Consider the following 14456-nt stretch of genomic DNA (forward strand, 5'->3'; position numbering starts at 1 on the left):
GAGTAACAAACTATCTTTTCAGTGGCAGCCGTCTCCTGATCTGCTGGCCTCACCAAACCTGGATAATAATAACACCTACATTTTAAAATAGTTGGACATTGTTCTAAGCACTTTACATGTATGAACTCATTTAAGCCTCACAACCACCCTTTGAGGTTGGAATCCTTTTCGAGGTAAGAAAACTGAGGCACAGAGAGGTCGAGTCACCTGCCCAAGGCCACACAGGCTTGTATGGGTCCACAATCCAGGAGTTAAGCCAAAAAATACTATGCTGTCTGTTGGCCCCATAGTCATCTTAAATGAGTAAAAGCACAGTTCACTGGTCTGGCATTGTATATGGAGCAGAGGGAGGTGGAGGGACAGGTGTGGGCTGCCATAGGCGGGCAAGTACAGGACTCCAACGTGAGGGGGCATGCTCTGCACCAGCTTACACGAGGGGAGGTGGGAGCGCATCTCGGGGCTTGGGCTAGGCAAGTACAAGAAAAGTACAGGAGGGCAGCCCCCAGGCCCCGAGCCCAGTGCTGCTTCCCAGCTCCGAGGCTCCTCCGGCCACCCTGATCCCAGTCCAGACCAGCAGACAAGTGCAGGAGGAAAGCCAAAGAGGATGGGAGAAATGGGGGAGCTGGCAAGAGAGGAGACAAATGAGGGGGACGGAAGCAGAGGTGAGGAGGAGGAGCAGAGAGGAGAGACTGTCAGCCCACAGAACTCAGAAATCAGACAAGCTGCTCCAGAGTGGCAGCCACGGGGCAGGGGCTCAGAAGATGAAAGGGAGCCAGAGCCCCCATCAGCCTTTTTTTTTTTTTTTTGCAGTACGCGGGCCTCTCACTGCTGTGGCCTCTCCCGTTGCGAAGCACAGGCTCCGTATGTGCAGGCTCAGCGGCCGTGGCTCACGGACCTTGCCGCTCCGCGGCATGTGGGGTCTTCCCAGACCAGGGCACGAACCCGTGTCCCCTGCATCGGCAGGCGGACTCTCAACCACTGCGCCACCAGGGAAGCCCCCCCATCAGGCTTTGATGCCTGGTGTCTGGCAGACAGGCTCAGCACCCCGCCCGGGGGAGTCTGTGGGCATCCACACTGGTGAGAGAGAAGCGCGTGAAGGGAAGTGGCCATGCTTCACACGCTGACCCCAGCTCCCCAAGGAAGCTCAGACCCCTGGCCCAGCCCACCAGCCACCTCCCTGGCTCTCAGTCTCTCAGGAGCCCCACCCCACCTGGGAAGAAGGGAAATGTCTCTCCTGGTCTACATGAAAGCACCATGACATAGTTGTTCTGGAAATTCTTCTTTAACTCTTAGATAATCAAAGCCAAGGGGAGTTGGGGTCAAGATCAGGTGTTCCAGAGTCATGAACACCTTTAATAAGTGTCAGTATTTCGAATGCAAAGCCCCAGGCACCAGGCCCAGCAGCTGTTCCACACTCGGTCCCAGGCTACAGAGCAGAAGCCTGGCTTTGGGGGCTGATGAGACACCCCCATGGTGGGAAGGAAAAAAATCTCCAAACCCGACAGAGGCAGGAACGCTATTGGGCAGGGTGACCCACAGCACCAAGCCAAGGAGAAGAGGGAAGGAGGAAAACAACAGGCCGCCCCTAGAAGCACTAGGCAGACGTGTGTGGACCAGGGCTCGGGGGCCTCGCTTCACTGAGCCCTGAGCCCTGCAGCTGCCTGAGCTCACCTAGCCACTCGGCCAGGATGGCCTCTGCCTGCCACATGGGCAGGCCTGCAACCCTTCTCCTTCTCCACAGGGACCTGGCTGGGCCTAGGAGAGCACTTTCTCCACTGCAACTTTCATCTGCTAGACCAGTGGTTCTCAGAGCTGGTATCCATCAGAATCCCCCTGGAGCTTTTATATGGAGAAGTCCCGGAGCCCCATCCCCAGAGATTCTGACTTCATCGGCCTGGGGTGGGGCTCTGCTATTGATTGGTTTTGTTTTGTTTTATGGTAATCTTCCCTGGTGATTCTAATACGCCGCCAGGGTTGAGAACCAGGGTACTAGTTTAAATGTCACCTTTTCAAGGCTTCCTCCACCCTATTTAAATCTACAACCCCTCCCATGTGTCTAAGTCCCTACGCTACTGTATTTTTCTCCATTGCACTTTTCACCATTTATTATTTATTATTGTTGTTGTTATTTATTATCATGCTCCTGTCTGCCTCTCCCCACTAGAATGTAGTCTTTGAAGGAGGGATTTTTTGTTGTTGTTTTCTTTTTGGCTGCACTGGGTCTTTGTTACTGTGCGCGGGCTTTCTCTAGTTGCGGCGAACAGGGGCTACTCTTCGTTGCGGTGCGTAGGCTTCTCATTGCGGCGGCTTCTCGTTGCAGAGCACGGGTTGTAGGCATGCGGGCTTCAGTAGTTGTGGCATGCGGGCTCAGCAGTTGTGGATCGCAGGCTCTAGAGCGCAGGCTCAGTAGTTGTGGTGCACGGGCTTAGTTGCTCTGCGGCATGTGGGATCTTTCTGGACCAGGGCTTAAACCCATGTCCCCTGCATTGGCAGGCAGATTCTTAACCACTGCGCCACCAGGGAAGTCCTGAAGTAGAGATTTAGTCTATTTCTTTCAATACCACATCCCGGCCCCTAGTACAATGTCTGGCACACAGAGGAACTGCTCAATAAAATTTGCAGTGGAATGACTGAATGAATGAGGACAGGGCACATCTTCCTTGCCCTCTGCTCTGCTCATTCCCCTACACACACACACACACACACACACACACACACACACACACACACACCCAGCACAATACCCAGCACATAGTAGGTGCCTGTGTTAGTTTCCTAGGGCTGCTGTAGCAAAGTACCACAAGCTGGGCTGCTTAAGACAACAGAAATTTATTCTGTCCCAGTCCTGGAGGCTGGAAGTCTGAAGTCAAGGTGTTGGCAGAGCCACACTCCTCTGCGACTCTGGGTAGAACCCTTCCTTTCTTCTTCCTGCCTCCGGTGGTGGCTGTCGATCCTGGTGCTCCTCACCTTGCAGCCGTGTCACTCCAACCTGCCTCTGTCCTCATAAGGCATTGTCCATGCGTATCTGTGTCTTTGCATGGCATTTTCCTCTTCCTATAAGGACACCACTTATGTTGGATTAGGGGCCCACCCTCTCCAGCATGACCTCATCTTAACTTGATTTCATCCACAAAGACCCTATTTCCAAATAAGGTCACATTCACAGATACGAGGGGTTAGTACTTCAACATATCTTTTAGGAGGGCACAGTTCAACCCACACAGTGTCTTATATGTATTTGTTGAATGGAAGAGGATATTCATAGTGTAAAGCAAGGAAGAGGCAGGACCAGTAACTCTAGTGGCTCTTCCTTCTACCCCACTGGGCCTCTTGAGGTCCCAAGCACGTTATCTGAGACACGAGTGTGGGGAGCCCCGGGCCTGGCACCCAGCAGATATCCAGCAGTGTTCATGGAACAAACGGTAGAATAGTGGTAGAGGCCAGGCATCTTTCTGGTCTGTGCCAGAGGACATCGGAAACAACATCCATGTGGACGGGACCTCCAGGTGCCTTAGAAAGCCTGACCCTCCGGGACTTCCTTGGTGGTGCAGTGGTTAAGAATCTGCCTGCCAAAGAAGGGGACACGGGTTCGAACCCTGGTCCGGGAAGATCCCACATGCCGTGGAGCAACTAAGCCTGTGGGCCACAACTACTGAGCCTGCGCTCTAGAGCCTGTGAGCCACAACTACTGAGCCTGCGCGCCACAACCACTGAAGCCCGCGCACCTAGAGCCCATGCTCCGCAGCAAGAGAAGCCACTGCCACGAGAAGCCCGCGCACTGCAACAGAGAGTAGGTCCCGCTCGCCACAACTAGAGAAAGCCCGCGCACAGCAACGAAGACCCAGTGCAGCCCCAAAATAAATAAATTAATGAAAATTTAAAAAAAACTAAAAGAAAGGTTGACCCTCCCTCCAATCTGCTGGGACCTATTCTTCCGTAAAAGAAGTTCTTTCAACAGCTGCTGAGGAATCAGGGAGGGGCAGGTTGCTGGTTCCCTTCCAGTGGTGTGGTGGTGTGACAACGACCAGCAGCCAGGGAGAAGGTTGCTCCAAGCAAGGCTTCTAGCTGGTGCGGAGCTGGGGCGGGTCCCACGTCTACGCCCTACAGCCTCTGCTCCACGCTGATGGAGACTCTGCCACCTCCACATTCCTCCACCTCCTGTCACAAGCAAAGTCACACTCCTCTGCCTCCTCGGGGGAGGATTCTGCTTCGTGTCTGTCACTTCTGGAGGCTGCTCTGTTTTACGAGGTTTACCCAAAGGCAGGCTGTCTGTTCTGCTGGCCAAGATCGCCTGATCTGCTCCTCGGTAATTCCGAAGGCCATTTTACAACAGCGCGGGGCCCAGACACGTGGCAAGGTACTAACTCATCGATTAGCTCCCACTTGAGAGCCTGTCTTGGCAACGTGATCAGGCCCTCGTGGTGGGTCTGCGGAAGCTGGGTAGGCCCACTCCGGCTGTGCGCTCTTCCCTGGTTGCCTGCCCTCCATCACTCATGGTCGCCTGCATTCTGTTCCAGGGGCAGGAGCGGGCAGGCTCTTCATCCCAATTACCACAACAGGCCCTTCAGCTCTGTCACAGCTTCAGCTCAGCCTTACCATGTGCAGTTTTGGTTAAGTGCATTTCCTCACTGTTGCTCCCTCTCACTGCCAACAGGCTCTAGGACTTAGGGAACTGCCGGCATCTGATCCCATTTCTGTGCAGAACCCACATTCCATAGCATCTCTGAACAGCCAGGAGCTAGGGGTCTGGGCGGGCAGCAGCATGAGAACCCACCCGTCTGAACTCCTGCATTCCCTGCCTGGCACGGAGAGGGAACTTGAGAAATGCCAAGAAGCAAGCCATCTGTCCAGGTGGGCCCAGGAAGAGCAGGGGCCTGGGGAAACAGAGATCATGGGGTGGGGGCCGGGAAGGGAGCATGGCAAGGTCTCAGCCCAACTCCTGGGACTGTGGGCCCAGAGGGAGCGGAAGTTCTGGGGAAGCAGGGCAGGAAGTGCCCTGGAGGCCCCCAGTGTGTAGCTTGGGGAGGCCCAGCCACACGCCAGGGGTCTCTTCTGGACCAAGAGGGCTGCCCCCTCAGCATCGCTCCATTTGCTTCAAGCCCTACCACCCAGAAAGCCACCCAGGTCCATACCCCTTGTAAGATAAAGGAGGGTCAATGGGCCTCTGCCATGCCCTAGGTGAGCAACACAATCACATGTGGTCTTATAACACCTGGCTGAGAATGGGCTCCAGATGACTGGGCATTTTCTGAGGGGCAGTGGAAAACGACTAGCGGGGCATCTGAACTGGGAGCAGCCAAAGGACCATCTGAGGACACAGGCTGGGAGAGGCAAAGGGGGAAAGCCAGGGAGAGGATGCTGAACACACTGGCTGTTGGCACACATCCACGTACAGGGAGAATCTGCCCTGGGACAGCCGTGCCCTCTCCACTCCCACAGAGACGGGACACCTTCCTTCAGGAAGCAGAGGGTTCTGTGACAAGCCTGACCACCAGGACCGGCTCCAGGGGGTCTGGGATCAAGGTATGTCCTGGGATCCCCACTGCCGGCCTCAGGGCCTCCTGCAGACCCCATTCCAACGCTCCAGCGCCTACTCTTATTTCTGCCCACCAAATCCTACTCCCCCCACCCAGACGATGAAGCCTCCACAGCACTTGCAGGCTTTCTGTTTCCAGAGTCTGGGGAGAACTGGGGAAATGCTTCCTAAAGGAGAAACACTGAAGGGAGGGGAACTGCCCCAGAACCAAGCCGTAGTCGGGACCTCTCAGTGGTGAGAGGATGGGTGCTTTTTATTTTCTTCTCATGCTGCTCTTATTTTCCCATTTTTCTATAAAGAACCTACATCCTTTGTATAATAAAAATGCTAATTTTTAAAAGATGGAAAATAAATCACATTCTTCTTTTAGGCCTTCTGAAAGAAGATTCTAACCCTTCCATCTTCACAGTGTCTTCTTTGACTCACCCTGCCCAGAATCAGCCTTCTTGTGTCTGAATTCTTATTGGAATCAGAATCACAAAGCACAATTGATTCCAGTTGTTTCAAAGACAGCCTGACATGTTCAACTGGTCAGTGACCCTGTGCCCCAACTTCTCCCTCTTCTAGTTTCCCCCAGGGCCCCCCATTTTGAGTCCAGAGCGGTGCTGGCTCCATTCCCCACTGATCCCCGTTCTGTGTCCCAGGACAAACTTAGGTCTGATGTCAAGACCCAATCCCAGGCAAGGACGTGAAGAAACTGGAACCTTTGTACACTGCTGGTGCAGAGGGAAAACCGTGCACCACTATGGAAAACAGTGTGTGCGGCTCTTCAAAAAGTGAGAGACAGAATTACCGTACGATAGAGCAACTGCACTCCTAGGCGCACACCGAGAAGTCTGAAAGCAGGGACCAAGGAGATATTTATACACCCACGTTCATAGCAGCACTGTTCACAATAGCCGAGAGATGGAAGAAACCCAAGTGTCCATCTATGGATGCACAGATAAACAAAACGTGGTAAATACATACAGTGGAATATTATTCAGCCTTAAAAAAGGAAAATACGATGCATTCTGTAACATGAGTGAACCCTGAAGACATTTAGTGAAATAAGCCAGACACAAAAGGACACACACCGTATGATCCCATTTAAATGTGGTACCTGGAAGTAGCCAAATACATAGAAAGTGGAATGCTGGTTGCCAGGGGCTGGGGGAAGTTGAGGAATGGGGAGTTAGTATTTAATGAGTAAAGAGTTTCAGTTCTGCAAGATGAAAAGACTTCTGGAGACGGATGGTGGTGATGGTTGCACAACAGTGTGTCTGTTCTTAATGCCACTGAACTGTACACTTAAAATCGTTAAAATGGTACATTTCATACTACGTATATTTTACCACAACAAAAATAATTAATTAATTGATTGACTGATTGAAAGAAAAGACCCAACCTCAGTGGCTCCAGCTGGGTCGTCAGCCACGTTCCCAGAACACCAGGCTCAGCCCTACCTCACTGGTGGGGGCTGGATATTCCTTAAGGGGCAAGCATGGTGTCTTTTCCATCTACTCTGAGTCGTGTCTGGCACACAGTAGCAGCTCAATAAATGTTTGTGGAATGAATGAGAGGATAATATAAGACCACTTATATCTATAATTGATACAGGACATGACAAGAAAAGAATACTTTTCTTAATATCAGGTTGGAGACAGGAAAGCTGCATGTTTGTGGGCCACACCTCTCGTCCATCCGCTGGCTGGGGACATGGGGAGGTAAACATTTTCAATCTCTGCCCACAGGGTGCACAATCCGCCCACGGGTATCAGAGCATCGCAGACATTGCGGGGTGGTCATTATAATTCAGAACCATGCTGTAGCTGAGCCAGACGCTGGAGTGACCTGGGGACGCAGCCAAGCCCTTGAAGGAGACAGGAGAGGAGCCTATAACCTTAAAAGGGGGAGGTTGGGGAGAGACGGGGAAAGAAGGGAAGGGCGGGGGAAGGGCAGCCCTCCCCAGACCCTGCTACACCCACCCTGTGTAGGGCGAAGGTGTTACCTCACTCTCACCCCCGGGTCAGCAGCTCCTCTGCCAGGCCCCCAGCTCCAGCTCCACAGGGCTCCTGGGTCTCTGAGAATGAGGCTCTCATCCAAGCCAGTGAGTCAAGACTGCACCCCCCACCCCCACCCCCACGCCCCGCCCCGGCACTCCTTCAGCAGAGGACCAGCGCCCCCTGGAGGAGGTGACCTTCTCTCCACTCCCACAGAGAGCAGAGTCTGGAATGATCCCCCCATCTGCAACCTGTAAAACCTAAGGGCTCCAGCGTACTGGCCAATCAGGTACAGGTCTTTCTCATCCAGCAGGGACCCTTGCGGAAGCAGGAAACCCTTCAGTACCCTCTCAGGACTGGCTGGGTGTTCCCTTCCTCCTGAAACCTCTGGGGTTACCTGACCTTGACTCTCACCGGGTAGCCTGCCCAGGAGCCTGCTCTGCTTCCGCAGGGCAAACAGTGTGCAGCCACCTCGTGGGCCCGGGGCTTGACACACTGCACGCTGTAGCTGCCCTACCCTTCCAGCACCCCTGCAAGAAGCCCCAGGGCCCCCCTCCTACAGACTCTGCTCCTCAGTGGCTGAGAGGTGGGCTGTCTAGCACTGTATTCTGCCAGAATGCAAAGTCCATGTCGCCAGGTCACTACCCCCACTCCCCATGTGATGCATCCCCAATTTACTAATTAACCTGTTGTTTGCGTGTCCTCCCAAACAGAAGGGGAGCTTCCCCATGACAGAGACAGTGCCCCCCCCCCCAAATGCCAGCACGGTCCTGCCTCTGGCTAAGTGTCTGAGAGCACAGCTGGTGATCCCCAGCGATGGAGGTAGAGGTGAAACCTCTGCTGAATGGATGAATGGAAGGACATCACCATTCCCATGTCACAGATGAGGAAACTGAGGCTTAGACTAGGTGACCTGCCCAAGTCCCCACAGCTACTAAGTGGCAGAGTGGGGTGTGAACTAGCCTGCCCAACACAGACACTCATCTTCCTTCACAATGGTGACCTCTTGGCAGGGGTAACCCGGTGGCACCTGGGTTCTGGCTGCATCAGTGCCTTTACTCTGCCCCCCCACGTGGTATGTTCTCTGGGTGTCCCTTCCTCCAACCCCCATCCCCCTCCCCTCAGAGCGGAGCACCAGGAGCCCCCAGCCCAGAACAGTCTCCGCTGACATGTCCTGGAGGCCCTCGTCCCAGGAGTAGGGACAGCACAGCCCTCCTCTCACCCTGGCGCTGTGGCTGCAGCAGGGCCAGATGTCTGGGGGGAGGTGAGGGTAGGCAGGAGGGCTCTCAAGTCACAGGTCTGAATCCAGCCACGGCCCCAGCCCCAACTGAGCTGTCCAGCAAGAGGGGCTGAAACATCTCCACCCGACACATCAGACAGGAGAGGCATCTGGGGGGCTCCACGGGGGTCTTGAGGGTTCCTTGGCCTCTGGCCTGCCTCAAACCACAGCCAGTGGTGGCCCAGCACCAGAGCATCCAACAGGCCCCCCGGAATCCCGAGAACTGTATACTGTGCAATGATCCTCCTTGGGGCCTGGGGACAATGAGGCCACGGAGAGTGATGGGCACCTGTCTGTCCCCCTTCCCCGCCCAGGCCAAACTCTCTGGCCACCCATTAGTCTCTTCTCTCCCTTAGATCCAGGCCCAAACTGTCACACCTCAGAGCTGATTTATTTTTCTTGTGGCCTTGCTCTCAGTGGGGTTAGAGAAGAGCATGTCATCACCCTGTCTAAATATTACAACTCCACAGAGAACTGACGAATGTGACTCATCACCCTTCCACCCCAGATCGAGAATCCCTGGGCCTTTCTTTGCTGATAGGAGTGTGGTAATAATCATAATGATAACAGTAACAATAATAGCTGCTCCCAATTAGTGAACACTTGCTCTGTGCCAGATATTGTGCTAAGCGCTTTCCTCATGTTATTTCATTTACTGTTTTTCTTTTTTTTATTTATTTTTATTTTTTTTTATTTTTAATTTTTTTTTTTTTTTGCGGTATGCGGGCCTCTTACTGTTGTGGCCTCTCCCGTTGCGGAGCACAGGCTCCGGACGCGCAGGCTCAGCGGCCATGGCTCACAGGCCTAGCCGCTCCGCAGCATGTGGGATCTTCCCGGACCGGGGCACGAACCCGTGTCCCCTGCATCGGCAGGTGGACTCTCAACCACTGCGCCACCAGGGAAGCCCTTTCTTTTTTTAAAAATAAATTTATTTATTTTATTTATGGCTGCGTTGGGTCTTCGTTGCTGCACGCGGGCTTTCTCTAGTTGCGGTGAGTGGGGGCTACTCTTCACTGAGAAGCACAGGCTTCAGTAGTTGTGGCTCGCGGGTTCTAGAGCGCAGGCTCAGTAGTTGTGGCGTACGGGCTTAGTTGCTGCGTGGCATGTGGGATCTTCCCGGACCAGGGCTCGAACCTATGTCCACTGCATGGGCAGGCGGATTCTTAACCACTGCGCCACCAGGGAAGCCCTTCATTTCCTCTTTAACAAACCCTGTTAAGTAGGTACTTTTCCTATCCTATTATGCAGATGAGGAAACAGGTTCAGAGTGGCTCAGTGCCTGTAACTTGCCCTGGTCACACAGCAGAGCCAGAATGACATGAAGGGCCGCCATGCCTAGGGCCCCAGGGCTAAACACTGGACCATGAGCCAAGCCCCAAAGTGCATTTCTACACTGTGATGTCATCCCTCCACCTACTACTCAACCCCCAACCCAAGCCAAAGGTTCAGCCCAAAACTAGAGACCAGAGCAAGCAATGTGTTTCCACCAAGAGCAGCACCCGGAGGCTGATGAAACAGGGAAGGGGCCCCAGCGGGATATTTGCATATGATTGCTTGCGGCTGGCCTCTGAAGTGTACCAGCCACCCCTAGTCCTGGCAATTTCAGAGCCAGAATTATGTCTGTCCCCATGAAAATGATGGCATCTTAGCTTTTCTGTCCTTTCATCTCTTTCCTGATTGCTGTTATTGATCCTGAGCACATTCTAGAACAGACATTCCTCACCCCCCATGGCTGGGGTCTGATTCTGATTCTTGCTGTGCCGATGCTCTAGCCACTCTTGTGATTCTTGTATTGACCCGAAGTCACAGCCTTTATGGGAGTGGAGGGGTGAGGGGGTGTCACCCAGAGGGTGGGCCACTCCGTAGGGCAGTCACTGCGGAAGAGGCCTGAGTCAGCCTCTCTGACCGAACCCTTTTGCTGGAGGGCTGTGGGCCCAAGAGCTAGCAACAGAGGGATGGGAAGTGAGACGAAGCCCCCCATTTGGGAGGACAGAGGGGTGAGAGGGCAAGGTACTGGACAGAGATGCAGAGGAGGCCAAACGTGGCAGATGTGCCAGCCAAGCCAGGCTGAGAACCTGTGCCTTGAATGCCAGACGGTTTCTGAGTGGTGAATTTTCTGGATTTCCTTTGTGTTCCACTTTATATTTTAGTAAATCTGCTGAAAGTTCTGCTGTGCTAAGGGCAATCGAGGAAAGCACCTTTTGTCCATGCTCTGCCTGGAACAGAGCAATGCCAGGGCCAGCGGCGTGGTGAAGACAGGACCAAGAGAGAAAATTCCAACGGGCGGAGCTCAGGGGTTTGTATGTGTTGGGACCACTTGGCGGGTCACTCCTTCCCACCTGAACGTTGGACCTCTGGGACTTGTTCTGATAAATAAGGCTGTTTCTTTACATGTCCTAAGGTGGGGCCCCCCAGATTTGAGGGGCAGCCAGCAGACAGGAAAGGCCCTGTGGCTCCTGAGTCACACACACGCAGGTGGGAAGCCAAACCTCTCTCCTCCTCTCCTCTGAGTCCCCTCTTCCCTGAGGGCTCCCCAAACCTCCTTCCTACAGAGTCATCCACAAACCCCTTCTGCTGGCGTATAAAGAAAATCTGTCAAGTAGTCAGACCAGGTAAAAACTCCAATAACAAAAAGCTTTCTGGGGGTGATTCCCTCACTTAACCAGTTATGGATCTTGGACAAGTTAATCTCTGTGCCTGTTTATTCACCTGTTAAAAGGAGATAATAATAGTACCAACCTCTTATATTTGTTGTGGGGATTAAGCGAATATACAAAAGCGCTTAGAACAGTGCTTGGGTTAAAGAAAGCTCTATACAAGCATTAACTATTGCTAGTGATTACTCCACCATGTGAGGACAGAGGCGACCATGCGAGGACAGAGGCGGGTGTGACAAGCCGAGGAGGGAAACCTCGCATCAGTACCACCTACTGAGGCCTGGACCCCACCTCCCTCTTGAGGTGAGCCCGCAGCCCCTCGGGACACCTCCTCGGCGTGGAGACTCGGCCAGGGCAGCTTTCTTCCTGCGAGTCCAAGGCTGCTGCTGGCCACACTGTCCCTGCCTGACAGTGGAGTGTGGGCGGGCGTCACGGGGGTGGGATACTCTGAAAACAGGACAAAGATACTGTCCAGGTACTATTTTCTCCCAAAGGCTTCAAATCTGTCTTGGGAGTTGGATGGAGGACACACGGGCAGAATCAGCAGCGTCGGATTCCGGGACACACTGGGGACTGGGCAGCCCTGTCCACTCTGCAAGACAACACATGCCCTCCCCACTCCTGCTGCCATCAGCCTCATCTTGAATGTGTATATTTGTGTGTGCGTGTGCGTGCACCCACGCACGATAATTTGTATTATTCTCTTTAACCCAAACTTGAAAATTCAGCCCAAACCTCCAAAATGTCCTCTTCACACCAACCTTAGAGGACTCATGGGTCCTAGGAAAACTCGCCCAGGGAGGAAGCAACCCTCTTGAAGGCAAACACAGCAGCTCCTTTTCTGGGCATGTGGGAGGATGAGCAGGCTCTCCAGGAAGCCATGCTGGATGAAGGCCACTGTATTGCTTCATGTCCCCATGGAACACAGAAGCAGATTTTGCACTCTGTAATGTACATCTGTTTGCCTGTCCCTGCTGTCAGAGCTTCCGTCTAGGGAAGCCGCAAACACGCACTAAAAGGAGCGTGGGCTTCAAGGTGGGCTGACCTGGGCACACACCGCTTTACCACTCCTGGCTGAGTGACCTTGGCCGGGGGTCTTAGCCATTCTAAGCTCAATCTCTAAACAAGGGATGTGAATAAGGGTCCCCACCCTGCAGGGTTGTCAGCCTCCTGACAGGATTAGCAGTGAGGTGGATAATGCCTGGTACAGTGTCTGGCACACACTGGCTCAGAAGGCATGGAGGCTGCTGGATGGTGGTGAAGATTGAGATGATGATGGTGACATGTGGGTCCCAAGTCTGTACTGTCGGTCTCCCTTGTTAGGCTAGGAGTTTCCCCAAGAGCTGGTGGTGTTGCTTTCTCCTTTCTCCTCCTTGCCGCAGCCTCCCCTCCTCCCCACCAATACTAATTCACTTAACAGACCTAGAGGGGCGGGGCTGGGGTGCCCCAGACAACACACATTCCAAAGCCACCAGACCACCCCGTTGGGCTGTGCCGTCTTGAAGGGGAGGGAAGGGACATGTCACCTCTTTGGGGGTTCAGTCTTCCCACCCTGCCTTTGCCCCCCAGCCTCACCCCTACCTCACGTTGTCATGTTTCTGGATGTAAATTTTATGGAACATCATATCCTCCTGTTTGGCATTGATGTCTGCTTTCATCTCCATGGCAACGTGACGGGGAAGGACAGACAGCAGGAGCCGCTCCTGGGGAGGGAAGCAGATGCTTTCATCACAGCTCCTCCCCCTGCCTGGCAGTCCCCTCCCCTCCCCAGGCTTCACTCCTCCCCACCTGAGCCCCCACCCACAGGGCCCTGGAAAACTTTTCAGGCTCTTCTGAAACTCATGGGGCTAACGCTTGTGAGTGCTGGGTGTGGAGTCATGCCCCAGGGCTACCTGGCCCCCATCTCCCTGCGACAGCTCCTGGTTCTTCCACGTACATGGGGAAAAGTACTCCTGGTGAATCTGTAGTACCAGGCACTTGGGTCAGAATCCTGGGTGTCACCTGAGACTTTGGGCAAATGACTGAACTTCTCTGAGCCTCCAGTTCCTTATCTATAAATAGGGATGGGGTTGTTGGAAGGTTTAGATGAGATTCGTTCAGTCACCAAATATTCACTGAGCACCTCCCATGTTCCAGGCGTCATGCCGGGTGCCAGGAGTGATAACCGTGAACGAGACAGGCAAAGTTCCTCCTTCACCAATTCCCAGTCTTGTGGGGCTACAGGTACTACAGGGCACTGAGCAGGGTGACCTGACGTAGGCTGGGGAGAAGCAGGGTGGTCACAGAAGGCTTCGTGGGCACCAGAGGATGACGTGTGAAGGAGGGGGCTCCATTTCGACGTAGGGGATGGTGGCCCAGGAGGATGGGAAAGCTTGCTGACTTTGAGAAACCAAGAAATTAAGACCGCTGAAGGGGAGGTTGGAGAAAAGCCAGGAGAGGGGCCAGGGCCACCCTGTGAAGTTGGGTAGGGTCACGGCAGCCCTTGATGGGGTCTGGACTTGGCCTGCTCTGTGTTCTCCTCCGGGGCCTGCCTGCTCCGAGAGGTCCAACCTCTACCTGCACCCTCTGTAGCCCCCTCCCCACACCAGGCGCTCTGCCAGGCTCGCTCACGAATCCTATCATCTGGAGCCTTTCCTCCTGGCTGTCTCTAGCCCTCCTCATCCTCTCTCCACTCCTTCAGCACCGGAAGCTGGGCTGCTCTCTCACGTGGCCCTAAGACTCTTCCGCTGCTCCTGCATCTGTCTAGTTCCCCCCCCCTCCTCCTGGCCTCTGGGAGCAAGGTCTCCATCAGCGTCTCCTCTGCTCACCTCCCCACCCACTCCCCCGTCCGGCTGCCCGCCTTATGTCTTGCCACCAGCACCTGACATCATGCCCACGCCAAGCTCACCATGCTCCTGATGTTCCTTCATCTCAAGTTCCCTGCCTTTGTCCATGGCACCCCCGTCCTCCTGATCACGAAGGTCAAGGCCTTGCTCCTCAACTAGAATCACCATCCTCAAGTA

At 54.0% G+C, this 14456-nt stretch overlaps 1 protein-coding gene across 1 annotated transcript in view; it reads right to left on the reverse strand.

Moving 5' to 3' along the window:
- The window catches only part of ADCY5 (adenylate cyclase 5), a 156327-nt gene that overhangs the window by 51738 nt on the left and 90133 nt on the right, over positions 1 to 14456 (reverse strand). The window contains exon 3 of the mRNA XM_082625412.1: positions 13036 to 13157. Coding sequence (XP_082481538.1) covers positions 13036 to 13157 — 122 coding nt within the window. The remainder of the gene's footprint in view (positions 1 to 13035; positions 13158 to 14456) is intronic.

Source organism: Mesoplodon mirus (genome assembly GCF_964341445.2).
Source record: "Mesoplodon mirus genome assembly, chromosome: 6".
Classification (NCBI taxonomy): Eukaryota; Metazoa; Chordata; class Mammalia; order Artiodactyla; family Ziphiidae; genus Mesoplodon; species Mesoplodon mirus.